Source organism: Chrysemys picta, chromosome 7 (assembly GCF_011386835.1).
Source record: "Chrysemys picta bellii isolate R12L10 chromosome 7, ASM1138683v2, whole genome shotgun sequence".
Taxonomy (NCBI): Eukaryota; Metazoa; Chordata; order Testudines; family Emydidae; genus Chrysemys; species Chrysemys picta.
The window spans coordinates 121,587,952-121,609,941 of record NC_088797.1 but is presented as its reverse complement, the minus strand read 5'-3'; the positions used below and the strand labels follow the sequence as shown (position 1 = coordinate 121,609,941).

General features: G+C 43.1%; 1 protein-coding gene across 4 annotated transcripts in view; it reads right to left on the bottom strand.

Moving 5' to 3' along the window:
* SORCS1 (sortilin related VPS10 domain containing receptor 1) overlaps positions 1-21,990 on the bottom strand; it is a 413,081-nt gene that overhangs the window by 96,849 nt on the left and 294,242 nt on the right. For all 4 annotated transcript variants that reach the window (XR_010589337.1, XM_024110965.3, XM_024110966.3 and 1 more), the window contains exon 6: positions 9,084-9,148. Coding sequence is in view for 3 of the 4 variants with exons in the window: in XM_024110965.3 (XP_023966733.2) it covers positions 9,084-9,148 (65 nt within the window). In the remaining variant the exon portion in view is untranslated. The remainder of the gene's footprint in view (positions 1-9,083; positions 9,149-21,990) is intronic.

Sequence of the window (21,990 nt, the reverse complement as noted above, 5' to 3'; positions counted from 1 at the left end):
ACAGATGTTTTCCCTGCCATAGGTAATTAGGACATTATGCTTCTCATTTCCAGCATCCTCACCTCTAACAACAGCTGCTGCTTTTAATATACAACCACCACAACAAAGCCATGCTGTGCCTAGAGAGAAGAACACAGCAATTGCCATCTTTGATCAGAGCAGTATCCGGAGTACTGTGAATTAGACCATGATCCTTGGCATTGGCCAATACTAGATATTTCTAACGAAGGTGCAAAAAACCTTGTGAAAAACAATGAGAAAATAGGCTTCCTGTTTCCATAGGGAAACACCAGGAAATAAATCTGCATTGGCCAATACTAAATATTTCTAACTAAGGTGCAAAAAACCATGTGAAAAACAATGAGAAAACAGGCTTCCCATTTCCATAGGGGAAACACCAAGAACTAAATCCGCTCTTGTCAAGGAGAAGCATGAAACACAACTGGTGCAACTGGAGTTTGACAGCTGTGAAGGCAGCATACTGAGATATCTCAATCCCTTCTGGCTCGATGAAAAAGCTGTGCTGATAAGTTCTTCAGGGAGCTTGTGTCCAGCCCTTCTTGATGATGTGGGTGTGTCACTGGCAAACCCCGTGCCAGCTCTTGCCAAGTCTGTAGCCATCAGCTGGTAAATTCATAGCTGGAAACCAGACCACCTCACCTGTATGTTAATATTGTTCAAGGTAGGTGTTAGGCTTGTAAGAATGTGTTTAGACTCTATCAAATGCTTGTAAGTTGCTGCATGCATTAATCTTCCTTGTAATGTCTGGATCTCATGCTATAATGTAATACGTAAGTTTTGCTTTATAATGGTAAAAATGCCTGCTATGAACTTGTGAACCTAGGCAGGAAGAGTGGCTCCCCTGCCCATGAAGAAGAGCCATGGAGGCTAAATGGGCCATTGTAGGACGAGACTTTGTTGATTGCTCCATCCACCCATGAAGAAGTTACAGGAGCTCTCATCCCATGGGCTTGAACTCTAGGGGCAGGCCATGTAAAGATGTTCACAAGAAGAAATGGTTTGTTGTTTGGATTCTTTGAAGGTAAGAAACAAAAAGCAGAGATCCCCAGGGTCAGCCTGAGTGAGCTGGCCTGAAAAGACATTCAGTGGACAAATTACTACATCTCTGTCACCTTTTGGAACCATAGACTGTGACTCACTGTGCTTGTATGTTGCCTGCTTTAACTTGTAATAACTCTCTCATTTATTTTTCCTAATGAATAAATACTTAATTAGTTTACTATAGGATTGACTACCAGCATTGTCTTTGGTGTGACATCTATAGTACGAACTGATGTGGGATAAGCATCTCGTCTCTAGGAACTGGGAGCAAGCTGAATATTTTGCAATTTTTGGTGTAAGTGACTATGGGCTTGTCTATACTTACCGCGCTGGTTCGGCGGCAGGCAATCGAACTTCTGGGTTCGATTTATCGCGTCTAGTCTGGACGCGATAAATTGAACTCAGAAGTGCTCCCCGTCGACTCCGGTAATCCTGCTCGCCGCGAGGAGTACGCGGAGTCGACGGGGGAGCCTGCCTGCCGGGTCTGGACGGCGGTAAGTTCGAACTAAGGTATGTCGACTTCAGTTACGTTATTCACGTAGCTGAAGTTGCGTACCTTAGTTCGATTTGGGGGTTTAGTGTAGACCAAGCCTAAGACTAAGATTAAGATTTTGTCGAGGTGATTTTTAGTAAAAGTCACGGACATGTCACGGTCAATAAACAAAAATTCACGGAAGCCATGACCTGTCTGTGACTTTTGCTGCTGCAGCTCCATGGTTTCCCCTGCCACCATGGTGGCTGGGAGCTGTGGAGTTTCCCTTCTGCCCACAGCAGCTGGGAGCTGCAGGGTGACCATATTTCCTCTCCCTTCCCCTTCTCCGTGCGAGGCTGTCACTGGTTGCTGGAATCCTGAGGAGGGCCCCCTCAGGAGTCTGTCGCCTGCCACTGGAACCTTGCCAGGGCCCTGTTGGCTGCCAGTTCCAGAGTCCCACAGCCTCTGGGGCTGAAGCAGAGAATATCACAGGGGGTCTCTGGAAGTCACAGATTCCTTGACTTCCAAGACATAATTGTAGCCTTAACTATGGCTAATTCTAGCTTGTCTAGGTGGCAAGATAGAAGGTGTGCCCACGGGGACTGTCTGTGACTCCATGGTAAGTTTATTACTGTCATCCAGGAGTTCACACTTGTTACTGGGTTGGTGAAATCTAATTATAGAACATAGAGTCAGTTTCGGGTGTCTGGCCCACTTTATGACATTCTGAGGTCGTGAACCCTCCAGACAGCATGACAGTGGACATGGCTTAATAGATGGTGGAGGGGGAGTTTTGGAGGCTTTGAAGGACCCCTTCCGACATGAAGAGTCAAATCCCTTTTATAAAATGGATTCAGAAGCCCTGTGGGACACCCTGCTACAAGGTATTATTTGGGCTAATAACTCCAGGTTCTGCCCCACCACTGAAGACAATAGAAAGGCTTCCATGGATTTCATTGGTGGTTGGCTCAGGTGGCTGGATAGTAAGGTGAGATGGACAATTTATTTGTAACAAATAATATTCATTGTGAATTTATTCCATTTGTTTCTGTTTGTAATTCATTCAGGAATCAGTTCCGATTTCTGCAATTATATCTAGTAACCATAAGGATTAGCCAAATAGTTTGGCCAACCAGTGTCCAGCAAACAAGTTGTCTATGAACTGTTCATTTTGTCTATTTGCTATGCATTGTTCAGGAGTGTGATTGGCCATCTAAGTCATAAGGCGTTGTTTCTGCTCTTGGACTGGAATATTGAAACTTTTAAAATAAGAGAATAACAAATAATGAATAACTCACTTCCTAGTATGAAGGTTCAGATGAATAATTATTCATGGAACATTCAGGATTCACGAGCATTTTCACAAGCAGCCAGCAGCATACTCACAAACAACAAATGTTAAAAAACAGTGAAATGAAGCCAGTTCATTTCTGAGGGATATACTAACAAATCTGATTTCATTCCTATTATTCCACCTGCTGCACTACATATCAAACCCAGGATTTAATATTTAAATGAATGAGGGCGCCATCTGCAGTTCCAATATCTGGGCTACAATTAGAAGAGCTAACAATCCTCATTTTTTAGGGCAAATTCTGATTATCAACTTTGGTTGGGAAGAAATTACTTATTCCCATGACATACTTTTGCCCAGTCATGGGGCATTCTGGGGATTCTTTGAAAGAAATGGCCATTGTCAGAGGCAGGATATTAGACTAGATGGAGTATTTATCTGCTCCAGGGTTGTAATTCTTATGTTTTTCTTTGCAACACCTACACAGGAAGAAGAGAGGAACATAGTCTTGCAGTTCAGAACTATGGGTCAGATTGTTGGCTGCTGAAAATCACCATAGCATGTTGATTAACACAAGCTGAGGATCTGGCCCTACCTGTGATTACAAAACAGCACAAGTCAAATTTAAATTAAAAATCTACAAACAGATCAATGCAGCAGAAAAACAGTAAAATGGACAGAGATACTTATTAAATATCAGCAAAACCCAGAATTTCTGCTACCACTTCATATTTCTTCTTTGCTTTTTTTCATCCCGTCCTTTAAAATAATAATTCTCTGATATCCAGTTTATCCACATCTATCCAAATAAATGCAAGTCCCTCTCGCATACTCATTTAAGGACCTGATCCTCCGACCTGTATTTATAATATGTAGTTATTGTACTATTGTGAGTAAGACTGCAGCAGCAGAAGAACTGTTCAGGAATTAATCAATTAATTTTTGTTGGAAAATACTGATTTGTCTAGATCAAATTTTTCCAGGAAACATAACAAAAGAATAGCCATACTGGGTCAAATCAATGGTCCATCTAGCCCAGCATTCTGTCTTCCGACAGTGGCCAGTGTCAGATACTTCAAAGGGAATGAACAGAACAGGACAATTATCAAGTGATCCATCCCATCGTCCACTCCCAACTTCTGGCAGTGGAAGGTTTAGGGACACCCAGAGCATGGGGTTGCATCCCTGACAATCTTGGGTAATAGCCATTGATGGACCAAGCCTCCATTAACTTATCTCACTCTTTTTGGAGCCCAGTTATTCTTTTGGCCTTCACAACATCTCCTAGCAATGAATTCCATAGGTTGACTATGAGTTGTATGAAGTAGTACTTCCTTATGTTAGGTTTAAACCTGTTGGATGACCCCTAGTTATGTGACATGGTAAGTAATATTTCCCTATTCACTTTCTCCACACTATTCATTGATTTTATAGATGTCTATCATATACCTTCTTAGTCGTCTTTTCCAAGCCGAACACTCCCAGTCTTTTTACTCTCTCATAAAATGGAAGCTGTTCCATACACCTAATCATTTTTGTACCTTTTCTAATTCTAATATATCTTTTTTGAGATGGGGCAAGCAGAACGGCTTGCAGTATGCAAGGTGTGGGTGTACCCTCAGTTTATATAGTGGCATTATGATATTTTCCGTCTTATTATCTATCTCTTTCCTAATGGTTCCCAACGTTCTGTTAGATTTTCTGACTTTTCCTGCACATTGAGCAGATGTTTTCAGGAAATCAACCACAATGACTCCAAAATATCTTTCTTGAGTGGTAACAACCAATTTAGACCCCATCATTTTGTATGTATAATTGAGATGATGTTTCCCAATGTGCATTACTTTGCATTTATCAACACTGAATTTCAATTTTGTTGCCCAGTCACACAGTTTTGTGAGATCCCTTTGTAACTTTTCAAAGTCAGTTTTGGACTTAACTATCTCGAGTAATTATGTATCATCTGCAAATTTTACCACCTCACTGTTTACCTCCTTGTCCAGATCAAATTTATCAATTTGTTCTAAAACCTCCTCTATTGACACTTTAATCTGGGACATTTTCCTCAGATTTGGCACCTAAAAAGAAGGGCTCAGGTGTGGGAAACTCCCTCACATCCGCTGGAGTGAAGACTGATTCAAAGAATTCATTTAGCTTCTCTGCAAGGACCTTGTATTCCCTTAGTGCTCCTTTAGCAACTCGATCGTCTAGTGGCCCTACTTATTATTTGGCAGGCGTCCTGCTTCTGATGTAGTTAAAACAATTTTTGCTGTTAGTTTTTGTGTCTTTTGCTATTCAAATTCCCTTTTGGCCTATGTAATTATACCTTTACACTTGAATTTACTTTTACCTGAGTTTATGCTCCTTTTTTATTTTACTCAGTAGTATTTGACTTCCAATTTTTAAAGGACACCTTTTAGCCTCCAATCACCTCTTTTACTCTGTTCTTTAGCCAGGGTGGCTTATTTTTGGTCCTCTCACTGGTTGTTTGTTTGTTTGTTTGTTTTTTTTGGGGAAAGAACAATACATTTAATTTGAGTCTTATTGTGATGTTTGTAAATAGTTTCCAGGAAAGAGTGGGTTATGACAATTTTTTTGACTCAAACATTTTTTTGGAAAAAAGTTTCAAAACCATTGAAATTTTTTGACATTTAAGATAAATACAGTAAATAAATAATAAAATCTAAATAAACATTTCAAATTTGTTGGCTTGTTCATTTCCTTGCTTCCATAAAAGATTTCAAGATTTTAACTTTTCATCCCAATTCAGGACGGGACTTTTCTTTAAATCTGGTGAACGTGTGTGTGATGGGAAATCCATTTCCTGCCCAGCTCTGAGCAGTAGATTCATATTCTAGATGTCCCATTTATTCAATTGCCTGCAGGTGCTGTGGTAGTTTCCAAATGTAATGTAGGCATTCATCTTTTGAACTACCTACCGGTCGACAATATTTTGTTACAGGAGTTACGCTATCTGAATTAACTAGACTTGAGACTGCAGGAGTTCAGAATCTTTCATTTGCTTTTGTGTGGGTGCCTAGCCACACATCCATGATTGAAAACGTTGCCCTCCCTGACTTGCCCAAGTTCAGGCAGCAAACCGGTGGAGGATCAGGAGATAGAACCCAGGTCTCCTGACTCACAGCTATTTACCTCTCATGCAAAGCAGAACAAACAAACAGTCTGTATCAAAATGTTTATATTAAAAGCCCCAGAGGGATTAAAACTGCAGATTTTGGGTGTGAATCCCGATCTGAACTGTGCAGAGTGTTTACATTCAAGTATTAGATTTGGCCCCAGACGCCAATGAAACATTCTTAACTTAAAGAACCCCCAAAACTTTATTTTTTTCATAAATTTTGTTGTTGTTTTTTCATAAACGTAATGCCTCGCTAAGTTTCTCAAAAATTTACAGACCTTTCAAGGGGATTTTGGTTAAGTTTCAATCTAATTTGGCGCTACCTTCTAACAGCATACTCTCTGCCCTCTGGTTACAGAAAATAACTTATGTTATGGTGTTGTTCAGATCTACATGAAATTAACTGTTTCTCTACAGCATTGACCTGAAACCAGGCAAAAAATCTGTAGCTTCTGCTGACTTTTTTTGTCAATAAGTTTCTGATTTTATTCCAGACTCAAAGTGGAACCCTAGGGACACAAAGTCATATGAATGGAAATGTAAGATAAGGCTCAGATGAATTTCTTCCAACTGAAAACACAACGATTGCCATTTGGCTCCTACTTAGAATCTGCCCAGATTGGACTTTAAGAGAAACCACTAAATATAAACATCACTTTCTATGTACTTGGATTTTATACTGGAGATCAAAATCCACGACACTTGGTACTCTAACAGAAATTAACCAAGAGTATTAAAAACTTAAATCACATCAGTTAACACTGTATAATAATCAAACTGCCATATAACTCCCATACCAAATTAATCACATACCCAGCCGCTTTTTGGGGACTCCAGTTCAAGCACTAGCATTGATCATACAATTTAACGTATGACATGAAAGACCAGATCCTCATCTGGTGTAATTGGGAATAGCTCTACTGAAATCAGTGAAGTTATATAGATTTATATTAGCTGAGGGACTGTTCTTTTTTCCCATCTATAAATCTTTTACACTATGTATAGAAATACAATAAATAAAAATATGAAGACAGACCATGATCAGGGATCAGAAGACATAGACACAGTCAGGAAAAAGTTATTAGTATTCCGGCTGGGAATGCCCAGGACTAAGTCAGATGATGATAAATGCTCTCACAACCCCACCAGCCAGATTTTCTAATACCTTACTGCGGTGACATCTCTATCCTCTCTCATCTGAAGCCATGGTTAATGTACTGCTGAGCATCTGCTGGGAAAGATACCAGGCGCAAGAATAAAAGTATCTTGTTATTTGCATTGAGGTCCGGCGCTTTTGCTTAGATCCTGGGTTTCAATTGCTGGGTGATTTTTTTCTAATTTGTTTCGATAGGGATACCTTTTCAAATTAAATCCCTTTATTGAATTTTCACCCTTGGTTAGCTCCCAAACATGTGGCCCTTGCAAAAGATTAGAGAAATAGTTCACAAATTATAACTCTTGGGCTAAGCCTGAAAAAAAAGCATCTTATTAACAACCCTTTGCCTGCTCCAGTTACATGCTACTCTCCTCCATGGGAGAAAGGTTTGCTCACCAATCAGAGGGGTGGAAATTATCATCTTCAGGGAAGGCAAGTTTGTCTAGTGGCTAGAACTGGACAGTTAAGCAACCTGGGATCTATCCTCAACTATGGTAATGACTCACCATGTGACTTTGAGCAAGTCACTTCACTTACCTGTACCCCAGTTTCCCCATCTGTAAAATGGGAATAATAATGTTTTTTACTTTTGTCTCTACATTTATATAGGCCTTTTCTTCTAAAGTATTCTTCTTATGTCACAAGAACTAGAATTGGACCAGAAGAAGAGAGAAAAGGAGAAAAGAGGAATTGGAGTTTAGAGCCTGGAGAATACCATGAAGTCAATAAACCTTAGTGTCACTAAAAGAGAATAGCCCTTAATAAACACTTACTACAGAAACTGTTCAAAACACAATACAACAGTGTAGCTACTCCATTAGAGGGTGTTATAGTAGAATATTTTAATACTATTTAGTATTTCCATAGGAGCAGAAAGGACGGATCAGCCTCCTTTCTGTGTCCAGGGAATGTGAAAGTTAAAAAAAAGGAAAGAAAAGACACAAATGGTAAAAAGCACTGAGATATTTAAAATTCTTTCAGTTTTAATAATCTAATGTGTTATTAAAGGGAAAGGACATTAAAAATATATACAATTTCTATTCCAATGGTGTCTTTTAAAATTCATCCTCTGAAGAAGAATTTCTTACCCATAACGCTAAGCAAGTTAAAAAAAAATGTCTTGAAACAGTTCCCTCCCTGACAGTTTCTGGGCTAAATCCTGCCGTCATAAATCCGGAGGAACACCACTGACTTTGGCTGTTTAATTGAGACCAGAGTTTGACCCACTGGGATTTTTCAGAAGTTAATCTACGATGTCATAAAAACAAAAAAATAAATAATCCTGCAAATGGTGCAAATCTATTATTTACATTGCAGCAAAGCTGACATTTGCAGGAGAACCATCATGGAATTAAAAATGAGAACATCCAGGACAGTCGGGTGGTTTTTGTGAGGTACACAACCGCCTGAGGCAATTGAAAGCTGCAGGAAAAAAGCCACAGGGAAAGACCTGCAGAAGTGGGGAAGCGGAAAGATTAAACAGCAGGAAACAGGGGAGTGGAGAAAAGACCAGCAGAGGTATCAACGGACCTGAGAAAACTTCTGTCCAACAAGGAAAGCTTGAGAAAGGAGTTTGAAGTTGTAAGCAGAAGGAAAATTGGCCGCAAGAGCAAAGAAAGGTTGAAGGGGTAAACACAATGGAGGAGCAGGTGGAGATAAACTGGAAAAGAGAGTATCCTTTTACCGACTGCCTTCAAAGGCTGCACATCCCATGGGAATCCTCTGTCCTGCAGGTAACCTCCTTCCACAGCCTGTTAATACCACCCTTTCAGCTAGGTGGAGGAGCTGCTGCTTGGCCTTGAACTGAGGGAGCTGCTCTAAGACCCTGCCCGTGAGAGACTGAACAGAGAAGAAAAGTAAGATCTCCTCTACTATAGGGTGTTGGCGTCAGAATGGCAGGCCAACCCAGAGCACGACAGAGCTGGTAACGACAATACAGTCTGGAAACTAATGTACTTACGGCCATCCACTGTCTTCGCCTCCAGGTGCACAAGGTCTGGCTCTTTACTGGAACCCATCACAGACCTGCAAAGGACAGACGGAAGTTAAAGCATTAAAATGAACAAAGCCCAGGCAGATGCTGTCCACTGCATTTATTCCACAGTAGAAGACCTCATTTAGGTGGAGTCAAATTTGTATCAGTAACTAAAAGCTAAAGAACTTTGAAAGACCATACTAGTGTTCCCTAAAATAACAACCCTTGGAAATTCTAGCCATGCTGACCTTCTATAAAACCAGAGTTAACATCCCTCCAACAGCCTTAACTCTGCCTAACCCTGCATCCCCACCACCTTCAGAGTGGGGAATGTTGGTGTGTCCTTTGCTTTGATTTCTGGGGTGTGTTTCAGTGCGTGGCATGCTGATGTGCCTTTTGTTCTGATTGGTGGTGTATGCCTTGGTGTTCAGTGCTAAAATCAAGCTTCTCTATTATGAGATAAGTGACAAAGAGTCCTGTGGCACCTTATAGAGTAACAGATGTTTTTGAGCATAAGCTTTCATGGGTGAATATCCACTTCATCAGACGCATGTGAGGTATTCACCCACGAAAGCTTATGCTCCAATATGTCTGTTAGTCTATAAGGTGCCACAGGACTCTTTGTTGCCTTTTACAGAACCAGACTAACACGGCTACCCCTCTGATACTGACTATTATGAGATGTGTTATGAGATTGGTAAAACAATCAACTGGTAAGCACCTGGAGGATACTGGAGTTATAAGGAATAGCCAGCAAATCAAGCCAAACCAATGTAATTTTCTTCTTTGATGGGGTTCTTGGCTTAGGATATAGGGGGGAAGCAGTAGATATGGTATATCTTGATTTTAGTAAGGCTTTTGACACAGTCCCACCTGACATTCTCATGAGCAAACCGGGGAAATGTGGTCTAGATGAAATTATTATAAGCTGTAAGACTGTATCCAGAGAGCAGTTACCAATAGTTTGTTTTCCCACTTGGACAGCATATCTAGGCAGGTCCTGCAGGCGTTCCTGGGTCTGCTACTATTCAATATTTTCATTTATGATTTGGATAATGGAGTGGAGAGTATGCTTATAGAATTTAAAGATGACACCATGCTGGGACACCATGACACCATTGGTCTGAATTCAGCAATATGAAATTCAATACAGACCAGTGCAAAGTACTTCACTTAGGAAGGAAAATCAAATGCAAACCTACAGAACGGGGAATAACTGGCTAGGTGGTAGTGATGCTGAAAAGGATCGCGTGGCTATAGTGGATCACAAATTGAATATGACTCAACAATGTGATTCAGCTGCAAAAAAGGTGAATATTCTGGGGTGTGCTAACAGGAGTGTCATAGATAAGACATATGAGATAAGTGTCCCGCTCTCCTCAGCACTGGTAAGCACAGCTAGAGCACTGTGTCCAATTCCAGGTGCTACACATTAGGGAAGCTGTGGACAAATTGGAGAGTCCAGAGAAGAGCAACAAAAATGATAAAAAGTTTAGAAAATCTGACTTATGAGGAAAGGTTAAAATAACTGGACCTGTTTAATTTTGAGAAAAGAAGACTGAGAGGGGACCCGATAACAGATTTCAAATATATTAAGATCTATTACAAAGAGGGTGGTGACTAGTTGTTCTCCGTGTCCACTGAAGGTAGGACAAGAAGTAAAGGGCTTAATTTGTAACAAGGGAGATTTAGGTTAGATAGCAGGAAAAACTTTCTAACTATAAGGTTAGTTAATATCTGGAATAGGCTTCCAAGGGAGGTTGTGGAATCACCATCACTGGAGATCTTTAAAAAGAGGTTGGTCCTGTTAGGGATAGTCTAGGTATACTTTGTCCTGCCACAGAGCAGGGCCTGGACTAGATAACTCGAGGTCCCTTCCAGCGTTAGATTTCTATGATTCTATGTAGAACACTAGTCAGTCCTCTATATCAGACTTTGCATGCACATTAGTTTAATGCACATCCCTAATGACCAATATTCTCTCATTAATTAACAACATAAAAAGAAAATTCCCTGTCCTGTCAGACATTTCATTGGCTCAAATCTAATTAAAACTGTGTTAAGTTAATAAACCAGATGGCAGTCTGGCTAAGAAAATGCTTGTTTGTTCACTGGATAAGAAATATCAGTGTAAGACACTCCATACGGCATGTAAGGGATTATGGAGTAAAGTACACCTTTGGTAAAAAGTCCCTTTTAATTGTTAACATCTATCTGGAGAACACCCTGGAACAGGCCAAAGGGTCATTAGTTTGATATCCTCTCTGAATTATAGCACTGCTAAATCAGCATAAATTCTGAGGGCACAGTCCTGTTATTGGTTTTGAACCTGTCACCTCTTTCCCGGAGGCAATAGTGAGAGCAGATGGGCCATCCTCATGTGTCTCCATTAAGGATTTGCCTGCCTCAAGGTGGACCATTTTCTTGACAGTAGCCTGAACTATGGGTTAATACTCAATTAAAGCAAGAACATTCATTTCCGGTGATGGACAAGTCAGATGCTATTCTGTCCAATGCCTCATTATTTGCAGGCAATCAAAACTGAGGTTGTAATTCAACTCCCACTTGTACTGCAATCTGAGTTCGATCCAGCTCTTAATCAACACTAGTCTTAACTAAGTAACTAACAATAACCATTTTAAAGATGTTATGAAAAATGGGACTATTTGTTTTGATTATCTCTAGCTTCACTTAAAGAATCCTATTGCAATTCATCAGCTAAAGAAGCTTCTTTTTCTTTGCCGGACAGTGTGAAACATTTCCAGAGAGGCTCAAAACCTGTTTCCTGACTCAGAGCTAGTTTGCTTGTTCTGCACCAGCACATTTGGGGTACGTTTTCACTACTTGCCGGATCGGCGGGTAGTAATCGATCTATCGAGGATCGATTTATCGCATCTCGTCTAGACGCGATAAATCGATCTCCGAACGCGTTCCCAGTCGACTCTGGAACTCTACCAGAGCGAGAAGCGGAAGTGGAATCGATCCCGCGCCGTGAGGACACGAGGTAAGTCAAGTCGACTTCAGCTACGCTATTCTTGTAGCTGAAGTTGCGTATCTTAGATCGATTCCCCCCTCCTAGTGTAGACCAGCCCCCTGGTGTCTATTTTCCAGCAATGGTCAAGCTACACTGGTAGAAGCAATGGTTTAAGTGCTAGTGTAGAAAGGGGTCTGTAATGAGCCAGGTTAAATTTTTCAGGTGAACAGTTCATTCACCAAAAAACAGTTTTAGATGTACAAAAACTTTGTGAATTCAGTGAATAGTTTCAGCCAAAAAACTTGTTTATTTTAATAAGATGAAACATTTTATTTCAATATTTTAGAAACAAAATGTTTCAATATCTCTTGTTCTGAAATTAATAAATGTTGTTTCAAAATTTAGCTAGATTTTTTTTTTAAGCTAAAAACCACCCCAAACCAAAATGAAACAAACCTTCAACCCAAAACAGGATCATTTCAAGATTTTTTGAATATTCATAATTTTCATTATTTGGTTTCATTTTACATTTTTTTTACATTTAAAAAAAATCAAAAACATTAAATATGGTCAACGTCAAAACAAAGTGTTTTGCCTCAATGAAATGTTTCATTTAAGCCAAAATGATCACTTTTTCAATTTTTTGATTCACCAAAAAATTTGAAAATATTCATTTGTGGTCCGACGGGAAGCAAATTCCCCCTTCCACCGACAAATTTTCAAAATTCCCAATGTACCAAAACAATTCCAATATTTACTCAGCTCTACTTGCATCATCATCATTTATTAACCATTTATAAAGGTACTTCTAACAAAGTGTGACCCAAATTAATAAAGAATGATTAATTATTATAATGGTAGAAAGGGATTGCCAATCCTTACTGGAAATCTGTTGAATTATTTGGATCAGAGCAGCAGAATATATGTTGGACTGCCTTTAAACCAAACTACTTTTGAAAGAGACAAAGTGGGGAATATCTTTCATTGGCCAAACATCTGTTGGTGAGAGAAACAAGCTTTTGAGCTTACAAAGAACTCGTCTTCAGAGTCTACAGACTCAGTGGGCTACAGAAGCACTTTTCACTTGTGAAAGATCTTACCTAGGGTTTATTTGCACCCTGTCCCCACATTATAATTTGGTTGCATGTCTCTTTCCTAGAGCTATTAATAATGAAACTTTTAAAAGAAGTTTTATAGTGAGAAGTTTTACTCAAAAAATAATGACCCCTGGGCCTCCAACACCCATTTTTAATAAATTCTTCTTCTGGATTACCCAGATGACAGAAAAAAGTGCAGCCATTTTTAATGGCACTTTCTTCCAGTTACCATCCATCAGAGAAAAGGGATTTAGGGCTTATTTTGCCAAGTATAAATCGGTTAACCTCTGCCTCCCGTGTCCAACTACCTTGCAACTTTCGGATATTGTCAATGGGAATTTGACAATTCCGTTTGACGAGAACAAGATTTGGCTCTTAATGGGATATGAAAACCAGAGTCCATTCACTAAACAGACCAAAAATTTACTCTGGGGTATCATTCCTTTGCTGTTATTTATTACACCGACTTCAAGTGTATATGGAAGTGGTTGGCGTCATCATAATGCTACTATATAAATCCATGGCACGATCACACCCTGAATACTGTGTAAAGTTCTTATTGCCCCATCTCAAAAATTATAGATTAGAATTGAGAAAAGTACAGAGAAGGGCAACAAAAATGATTAGGGGTATGGAACAGCTTCTATATGAGGACAGATAAGAAAGAATGGGCCTATTCAGTTTAGAAAAGAGATGACTAAGGGGTAAAACGATAGAAGGCTATAAAATCTGAATGGTGTGGAGAAAGTGAACAAGGAAGTGTTATTTACCACTCCACATAACACAAGAACCAGGGATCAACCGATGTTATAAATAGGCAGCTGGTTTAAAACAAACAAAAGGAAGTACTTTTTCACACAACACACAGTCAACCTGTGGAACTCATTGCCAGGGGATGTTGTGAAGGCCAAACGTATAACAGGGTTCAAAAAAGAATTAGATAAATTCATGGAGGACAGGTCCACCAATGGCTATTAGCCAAGATGTTCAGGGATGCTATCCCATGCTCTGAGCTGAGTGATCCTAAACCTCCAATTGCCAGATGCTAGGAGTAGACAACAGGGGATGGATCACCCGATAACTGCCCTGTTCTCAGGGCTGACGAGGGGCAGGGGAAGCCAGTACAAATCCTGCAGTTTATAAACTGAAAGCCATGAAGCTAGATAGGAATGGCTGAGCTCCAGAGCAGGATCCAGACTGCTGCCACCTTTGTCCCTAGGAAGTGGGCATGTAGGAAACTGTTCTCTAAAACAAATGTCAGTCAAATACTTCTAACTCCCCATTATCAGCTGTGTTAGCGATGGCTGTCATCAATCTATTTTGCCCACTAGGCCCATGTTGCCTTATCTTCCAGTTTCCCTCCATTCTCTCTGTTCTCAAAGCCTGAGTGCTGATACTTCCATCTGCCTTGTATTGCCTGCAGCTGACTTTCTCTCTGTCTTGGCTTATCATTTTAACTTTGTGGTGAAAACCTACCCTGCTGATTGTGATTCATCCTTTTAATCACAGGCCTTCTTGAAAACACAAACTCCCCCTGGACTTCAATCCCCCTGGTATTGATAAGCATACTTATCAAAGTGCACCTATGATATTTTTCCAAAGAGCTTTTTATGTTTAATTGGTGTAATTGTCTTGATGCTTTTTAAAGCAAAAGCACAAAATATAAAAATTACAAACTTTTGGGGTAAGCTAACGTGGAAATGCCAATGGGACCACAATCTAATGTTCCCTGCTGCCTTTACAGAAAATGGTTGTGTTATGAAATATGTAAGACTACGAACCTTCCGTTACAAAGTGGCTTCCTAAAATATTCATCAACTCCAAGCCTGCTGTGTAGTCGTCTGGGCTTGACAGCTTCAAAAACCTAGACTGAGAGCCGTGGAATTACAGCCCAGCAATGGTTTTGGCTGCAGACTATATAGGTAGGAAGCAGGATCAGAAACTGACTAAAAGCGACAGACAATGGCAAACAAAAGAATTGGGCACTCTACATTGAACATCAAAGGTTATCTCACCAAGTGTTTCTGCAGTCCCCGCCCCGCCTGCACCATCACGCTGACTGCTGGGTTTCTAAAAACCTGTCTCCCCGTGCACTTCCAGGAAATCCAGTAATGACCATGTCATGCAGGATCTTTCACTAGTGTGAAAAGCCTAAAATTCACGGCTGCTGGGAGTAAATGAGATGAATGACTGAGTCAGGCTTCTCAGCTGCAGAGAGACCCCATCACTAGGGTAATACAAAACCCCCACACTTCGTATTTCGTAATTTCAAACACATTGTTTTTAAGCACAGGTCATTATGAGCTGCAAGTGCTGATCAATAATTTCAAATACGGGCAGCTGGGCTAACATTTTCAAATGTACATATGGATCCATTTTCAAAGGGAGCTTCTGGTCTTGGATGCCTTCCTGATCAGTTTCCCAGTTTAAGACACCTTGGATCTCATTTTCAGAGTCAACTGGAGTTTTCAGTAGGCAACACTTTCTGGAAGTCAGGCTCCTTTCAGGACCCTCAAGGTTAGGGTTACCATATTGTGTGCCTCCAAATGGAGGACACTCCACGGCCCCCGCCCCCAGCCCCGCCCAACCCCGCCCCATCCCCAAAGTCTCCGCCCCCTCCCCTGCTTCCCGCGAATATTTGATTCGCGGGAAGCCTGAAGCAGATAAGGGGGGTGTGGGGGGAGGAGGCGCGGCCCAGGCTGGCCCCCCGGCGTTTCCAGCCTGGGTCAGCTCGGGCCCTGGGGTGCCGGCCCCGGCCGACCACCCCCGGCCCGCCCAGCACTGCTGGCCCCCGGCGGCCCGGCGCACCCCCCGGCTCCCGGCGCACCCCCCGGCTCCCGGCTCCCCGCGGGCCCGGCTCCCCGGGGGCCCGGCTCCCCGGGGGCCCGGCCGACCCGGCTCCCCGCCGGCCCGGCTCCCCGCGGGCCCGGCCGACCCGGCTCCCCGCCGACCCGGCTCCCCGGGGGCCCGGCTCCCCGCCGGCCCGGCCGACCCGGGGGCCCGGCTCCCCGCCGGCCCGGCTCCCCAGGGGCCCGGCTGACCCGGCTCCCCGCCGGCCCGGCTCCCCGCCGGCCCGGCTGACCCGGCTCCCCGCGGGCCCGGCTCCCCGCCGGCCCGGCTGACCCAGCTCCCCGCGGGCCTGGCTGACCCGGCTCCCCGCGGGCCCGGCTCCCCGCCGGCCCGGCTGACCCGGCTCCCCGCGGGCCCGGCTGACCTCCCGATTTTCCCGGACATGCCCGGCTTTTGGGGATTTCCCCCCGGACGGGGATTTGAGCCCCCAAAAGCCGGACATGTCCGGGAAAATCCGGACGTATGGTAACCCTACTCAAGGTGGGCATCAAGAAATTGAGACGCCCCCAAAAAATCAGAGGCCGCTTATGAAAATGTTGCCCTTAATGCCCAAGCTGAGGCAACCAAGTTTGAAAATGTCACCATTTATGCTTTCCACTGAGCGTGCCCAGATGGCTGTGGGCTCCTAGATGCGTGTATGTTGGTTAACACCTGATTTTTTTCCCATTCTAAATACCAAATAAATCAGACAAACTATCAGATAATGCATAAAAGTGAGGTTCTGACCATGTTTGGTCATTAGTATCTTGGGAACTGGTTAGTTCACAGGGTGTTTTCTCAGGGATGCCATGCATAGCAGGAAAGGAAGCAAAATTTCTGGTGACCAAGAGGTAAGTCTGGATCAGTACTTCGGTCCTAACGGGCTCTACATTGACTCTGTCACAAACCCCTTCCTGCCCTGACATGGCCTCTTCATATGACCTGCCTCCCAAATGCCAGTTCTCAAGGCTCCCTTTAGGCTCAGAACCAACAGAAGGGGCTGCATTGAGAACTGAGCACTGGGGCAGGGAATAGGCAGTACAGAGCCAGTAACTCATTGGCCAGGGAGATGTGGCTGGAAACAGGAGAAAAGGATGGAGGAACACGAGTCTCTCTGTCCACTTGGAAAAGACATGTTCTGATGCTTTTGTGTGTCACGAGGGGTTTAGATGGGAGGAAAAGCTATTACTCTTCTGGGGGGAGGGGGGCGGGAGGGAGGCATAGGAAGAGAAGAACTTGCAAGTGGAAACTAGTTCCTTTCATTAAATTTTTTAAAAGAAATGTTTCTTTTTTCTTCTTCATTAAACCAACTTTGTAACCAGTTGAAAGACAGGAATACTCCCCCCGCCAAATGAGTCACATTTTAATTTAAAAAAACTAAACTTGAAATTTGGCAAATTTCACCAACTCTACCCAGTAGAGGCATAATTCCCTACATTTGCACCAAAACACAGGCAGTTGTTAATAATTTGCAAGCAAATTATTATGACTTGTGTGTTCCAATAGTCCCTAGAAGCCCTCACCAAGATCAAGGCACCATGGTACTAGACATGATGTACCTAGTAAGAGACAGTCACTGCCTTGGAAAGCTTACAATCTCAATAGGCAAGAGAGACAAAGGAATTACTGTTATCCTCATTTTACAGGTGGGGAACTGAGGCACAGATGGTGAAATCCTTGCCCCACTGAAACCACTGGGAGTTTTGCCATTGACTTTAGTGGGACCAAGATTTCATCTAGAGAGATTAAGTGACTTGCCCAAGGACAGACAGTGTCGGAGCCAGGAATTGAGCCCAGCTCTCCTGAATCCAGCACTTTAAGCCCAAGACCATCTTCTCTTTAAAAATGCTCAGGCAACAAAGGCCTGATCCAAAGTCCATTGAAGCCAATGGGTAAAATCTTGGACTATTTGAAATCAATGGGAGTTGTGCGATTTCAGGCCAAGATTTCAGCCCTTGAGAACACTCACATGGACTCCAATTGGGCTTTGGATCAGGCCTCATGTGGGTGAAGAGCTACAGCTAGCAGTAAAAATGCAGGTGAAGTTGCAAATGGACAGCTTGGAAAATCCAGCTCCAAATATGATGCTTGAAAACGACATCTGCATACCTGCCCCTGTCCCCCTTTCCAGTCATCAGACTCCAGCAGCTGGCAGTATGGATCCCTTGGCTGGCCCTGTGCTTAGTCATATTTATTTTGAGATGGCTCAGGGCAACATTCCTTCCGTTCTTCATTTTCCATTTCCAATGCTTCTCCAGCTCCTCATTCATTGCATTACCCAGAAAGGCTAATTAGCCGTAACAGACAGGTGGAAATGCATGCTTGGTTTTTTTGAGATCCTTACGCTGAAATCATCCTATGAGCATAAATATTCTAACAAGCTTTATCCTGTCACAACAGAGTCATAAAGTTGCTCTGTTCAGCACACGATAATGGCTTGGTAATTCAATTATTGGGAGTATTTGTCTATGGGGATTTATCTTCTTTTAGCCTCAGCACTTGTGTGAATCCCTTATCATAAATCTCACAAATGCTAAGCCAGCTCCCCAACTCCTCCGGGGCATGTCTTGTCACTTCTTGTTAAAAAAGTTGACAGCGTCTTCCAAATTACTCAAGGGCAGGAGCTTGTTTTTGTTTTAAAAGGCCAGAAGCACAACAAACAAGAGATGAGGAAGGTAGATCCCTAGATGCTACCATTCCCCCCCCCCACCCCCGCTGATGGTCTTGCAGTGCCTTGAATCCTATCTCTGAATAAGAATTGTAATGCTTTGCACTTATTACAGTCCCTTTTGTGCCAGGTTCTCAAAGCCTCTTGTAAACAACAGATAAGTAAGTTTCCCAACACTTTATTGAGGTATCTGGGTATTATTGCACAATGCCTGTTTTACAAATTGGTAAAATGAGTTGGAGAGAGCGATTAAGGGCCAAATTATGCGCTCAGCTGTACAGTTGTAAATCCAGAGTGACTCCACTGATTACACAAGAGTAAATGGCTCTAATTGACTTGGCCAAGATCACACTGTACTTATGTGACAAAGCCAGAAATACAGTCCAAGAATCTTGGCAGCTAGACCTGAAACCACTAAACCAAACCCCTTTGCAAGGATGGTGGGTACCACTAGAAATAATGCTGTAGAGTGTAACTTGGTGAAGATGCAGAAAATGGTCATTAACAATAAAATACATGGGCCAGATTCTCTGCTATGATCACTTTCTTCCCCATCAGCCTCCAGCAACCACCCCCCTTCATTAGAAGATTTCCTGATTTCTCTATCTGCCCCTAACTCTAGGCACAGATTCGAACAGCCTGGGGCAGCTGGAACATGTCACCTGGGAAGAATCGCTCAGGTGACCATCCAGCCAACTGGGGATTGCAGAAGGGAATGGTGGTAGTCCACCCATATCACTGCCCTGACATGCCCCTTGTCTCAGGGTTGTGGGGAAGGTAACATAAGCTGCCCTCCAGATTATACAGATAGCTCTATAAGGCCGTGTCTACGTTAGAGCTGGGGTGTTAATCCCCTGTCCAGCTACACAGCCTCATGCTAGCTCGATGAGAGCTAGTGCACGTATAAACAGCAGCATAGCCCAAGTGGCAGCAAAGGCCCAGTTTCGCCATGCCAAGTACGTACTCAGGCAGGTTTGTACTCAGTACAGCTGAGTCACACCTATGCTGAAAGCAGGGGGGAGGGATGGCTCAGTGGTTTGCGCATTGGCCTGCTAAACCCAGGGTTGTGTGTTCAATCCTTGAGGGGGCCATTTAGGAACGGGGGAAAAAATCTGTCTGGGGATTGGCCCTGCTTTAAGCAGGGGGTTGGACTAGATACCTCCTGAGGTCCCTTCCAACCCTGATAGTCTATGATTCTACCGCAGCAATGCTGCTATTTGTACTCACAGTAGCGCGATCAGAGCTAGCACAAATACACCTATGCAAGCAGTGGAATCACACCCCAGCTCATAGCATAGACATTGTTAAGGTTAGGCTATTTCCAGTAACAGGGATCCCCCAACTCCTCCCTTGGCAGCTTGCTCTACTTACTAATTCTTCTAAGGGCAGGTCTTCACTACGGGGGGGTCGATTTAAGATACGCAAATTCAGCTATGCGAATAGCATAGCTGAATTCAACCTATCGGAGCCGACTTACAGCCTTGAGTTGTGCTTCCTTCCTGCTCTGTCCTCACTGACTAATGGGAACGATTTGTTCCCTGTCCTCTTTATCTATAAGATTTCCTGTTTGTATTCACTCACTCACTGCATCCCTTTTTTGCATGTTACAAGTAGAACCCAGGGAGCCTCAGGCATCTTCTATTCAGAGCTATTTAAAAGGGGGGGAAGTCCTCTGGGTTATTACTTCTGAATGTAGTGCAGTAATACAATTAATTGACTTATGCTACAAGGACCAAGCCTACCTTTTGGCTTCAAGGTTCCATCCTTCTGACAACTAAGGGACGCAGTCCAGCCAGTGCTTTCCACCCCAACAATCTCAGCTGGTCTGGGTTCTTTTAACTTTACACTCTCACCACAGGCTGCCTGGGGACAGTACGGAAGGGCCATGAAACTTATACAGCCTATTGAAACATTTTCAAAAATAGGGATATAGTTTACATGAAAATATCCATCAAAAATTGTCCTTATTATAGCCTGTTATAAGCATTCTCTTATTTGCTTTTGTTTGGGCAGGGATGGTGTCCCTAGCCTCTGTTTGCCAGAAGCTGGGAATGGGCGACAGGGGATGGATCACTTGACGATTACCTGTTCTGTTCATTCCCTCTGGGGCACCTGACACTGGCCACTGTCGGAAGACAGGATACTGGGCTAGATAGACCCTTCGTCTGACCCCGTAGGGCCATTCTTATGTTCTTATTTTTTTCCCCTCTCAAACAAATTCTCTTTTGTGCCAAATATAATGTGTCCACAGAGGTATGTAAAATAACTGAGAAAATCCCTTGAGCTCTCTTGGCCTAAACTATGCCTTCCATATTTGCACTCCCAACCAGTCAGCTAGATCTGCTTTTTCACAATTACACTCATGTGACTCAGATCGCCTCAGGAAGGCATTAATTGGCACTGATGTAAAGGAGATCAGAATCAGACGGCTGTATGCAGACACTGGCTAGGAACTCAGGATACCTTAGGCTCTGACCTAAGCACCTTGGGCAAGACAAAAAAAAGGCCATATTTTTAGTGCTGAGCCCCCACAACCCGGGCCAGATTTTCAGAAGGGTGCAGCTACCATGGTCACACCCAGGTCTAGATTTTCAAGAGTTTGGCACCTCACACACTGAGATCTTTTGCAAATCTCACCACGGCTTTTAGCTCCTAAGTGACTCCTTTGAATGTATGTCCCCAATTGTCAGTGCCGAGTTCTTTTGCAAATCTAGTCCTCGGTCTCTCTAGCTCAGCTCCCCCTGTGAAAAACAGGGATACCCACCTTTCCTTTGTCTGTCTTGTCCATTGAAACTGTAAGCTCTTGTGGGGGAGAGACGGTCCCTCACTATGGGTTTTATAGTGCGTAGCACAAGAGGGCAATGTGTTGGGTTCTTTCTACTGACCATCTTGTTAGAGGAGAACAGTCTACTACTGCTGTCTTCTAATGAAGACAGCCCTGGAACTCAAGTGACCCGAGGTCTGTGCTGAAGGTCCCATATTTGAACTTTACTGCATGCTCATGCGAGAGTTTACTCTGCAGCACCCTGCCTCGGTTTTCCCCTTTTGCAGAGCGATCTCAACACAATCCAAAGGAAATTAAAACATTTCCCACCTGAGGTCCAATTTATTTCAGTCCTCAAGGACACAGTGGCCCCAGGCCACACCTCTTACTTGGGGGATTTCCAGTCCTCTTTTTCAGAGCCGGGTCACCAGTGACTGTTCAAAGTCACTGTAGGGGCCTAACTTACAGCTGCTTCTTCAGGCCTGCTACACCTCCTCAGGCTTCTGTTTCTCAAGCACCTGCTGCCCTTTACAGGGAATCAGGTACTTTCACACAGGTAT